This window comes from Propithecus coquereli, unplaced genomic scaffold (genome assembly GCF_000956105.1).
Source record: "Propithecus coquereli isolate 6110/MARCELLA unplaced genomic scaffold, Pcoq_1.0 Scaffold40, whole genome shotgun sequence".
NCBI classification, from domain to species: Eukaryota; Metazoa; Chordata; class Mammalia; order Primates; family Indriidae; genus Propithecus; species Propithecus coquereli.
In genome coordinates, this window is record NW_012149730.1 from 1622525 (window position 1) to 1623943 (window position 1419).

General features: G+C 32.9%; 1 protein-coding gene across 1 annotated transcript in view; it reads left to right on the forward strand.

Moving 5' to 3' along the window:
- Positions 1-1419, forward strand: part of ARL6 (ADP-ribosylation factor-like 6) — an 81448-nt gene that overhangs the window by 16150 nt on the left and 63879 nt on the right. The window contains exon 2 of the mRNA XM_012652801.1: positions 669-818. Within this exon, the coding sequence (XP_012508255.1) occupies positions 696-818 (123 nt within the window). The 5' untranslated portion in view covers positions 669-695. The remainder of the gene's footprint in view (positions 1-668; positions 819-1419) is intronic.

A 1419-nucleotide genomic window follows, 5' to 3' on the forward strand; every position in this document is an offset into this window, starting at 1 on the left:
GCGGTGATTTACAAAGATATATGTAAGGGCTAAGGGGAAATATGGATAAGAATATCAGGATTCTTTGCTTCTACTGATAGAAAACCCTACCCAAACTTAAACTAACCAAGCAAGCAAGCAAAAGCAGTGAATTTATTATAACTTCATATTGTTGCAAAATATAACAATGGGGCTGGCTTTTAGTAAAGATTTAGCTCAAAAACTGTAGCCAAAATCTCAGTTTTTCTCTGCTCTCTGGTCTGCCTTCTGCTTTCTGAGCTTCAGGCATCAGCCTCTACATGAACTCCGTTGCCCATACATTGTTCCAGATTTTCTAGAAAGGCTGCAGCCTAATTCATAGGTACTTTCAAGTATCACAATTGGCAGACTGCCAAATGTCTTTAAGATGACATTTTCTTCTTAAATATTGTAAATTATAATGAAAAATGTAGTTATTTCAAGGGCATTATTCTGTGTTACCAGGTGTTATAAGCTGCAAATCTGCATATCAGTTAAGGCTCCTTTCTGGTAATCAGCTTATACTCTGTTTACTAAGTGCAAAGCTACGTTGACATAGTTTTCACACTATCATTATATGTCTTTAAATTATTAAATTTTTTTATACACATACCAATATTTTCCATACTTAAGGTACCTTTGGGTAATATATCTTTTTTTCTTACTTGCAGCTGGTTTGTAAATATTTGAATCACATTATGGGATTGCTAGACAAACTTTCAGGCTTGCTCGGCCTAAAGAAGAAAGAGGTTCATGTTTTGTGCCTTGGGCTGGATAATAGTGGCAAAACAACGATCATTAACAAACTTAAGCCTTCAAATGTAAGTATCTTTGTTAAATGCTTTATGTATTTTCTGCTACTAAAAAAGTTAATATGCATAACTATTTTGTTGACATTATGACTTCTAGTCATGTTATGAAATTCTGTTAACCTTGAAGTACCTTTTAAGTATCAGTCAGCCATAATTTGCATTGTATTTTATGCAGTATATAGGTAAATCTTGATTATTAAACTGGAATATTCTTTCAAATGTTTTTTTCCCCCAAAGATCTTCACAAATTTGCTGAGTTTACTTTTAGGTTGCATTGCCTTCTTTTTAGTTCCCTCTACAGGAGAAGCAAAACAAAGAGAAAGAAATCATTTTTATAGGTTCTATGGATAATGAGACAATTTTTCCCAAAAGTGTGGTATGCATATTAGTAATAGTAAACAAGATGATTTTAAGCAATAATTGTATGAACATATTATTTTAGTAACAGAAATATATAAAGCCAGCACATTCAAAACATGATATATAAGTTAGAGATAGATTCTGCTACATATGTAGAAAACCCACCTAACAGTGCTTTCCTAATTTCTGGTACCACTTCCTGAGCCTTCTTCTTAGGCAACTATCCTGTCTTATTAGAAAATTTGACCTC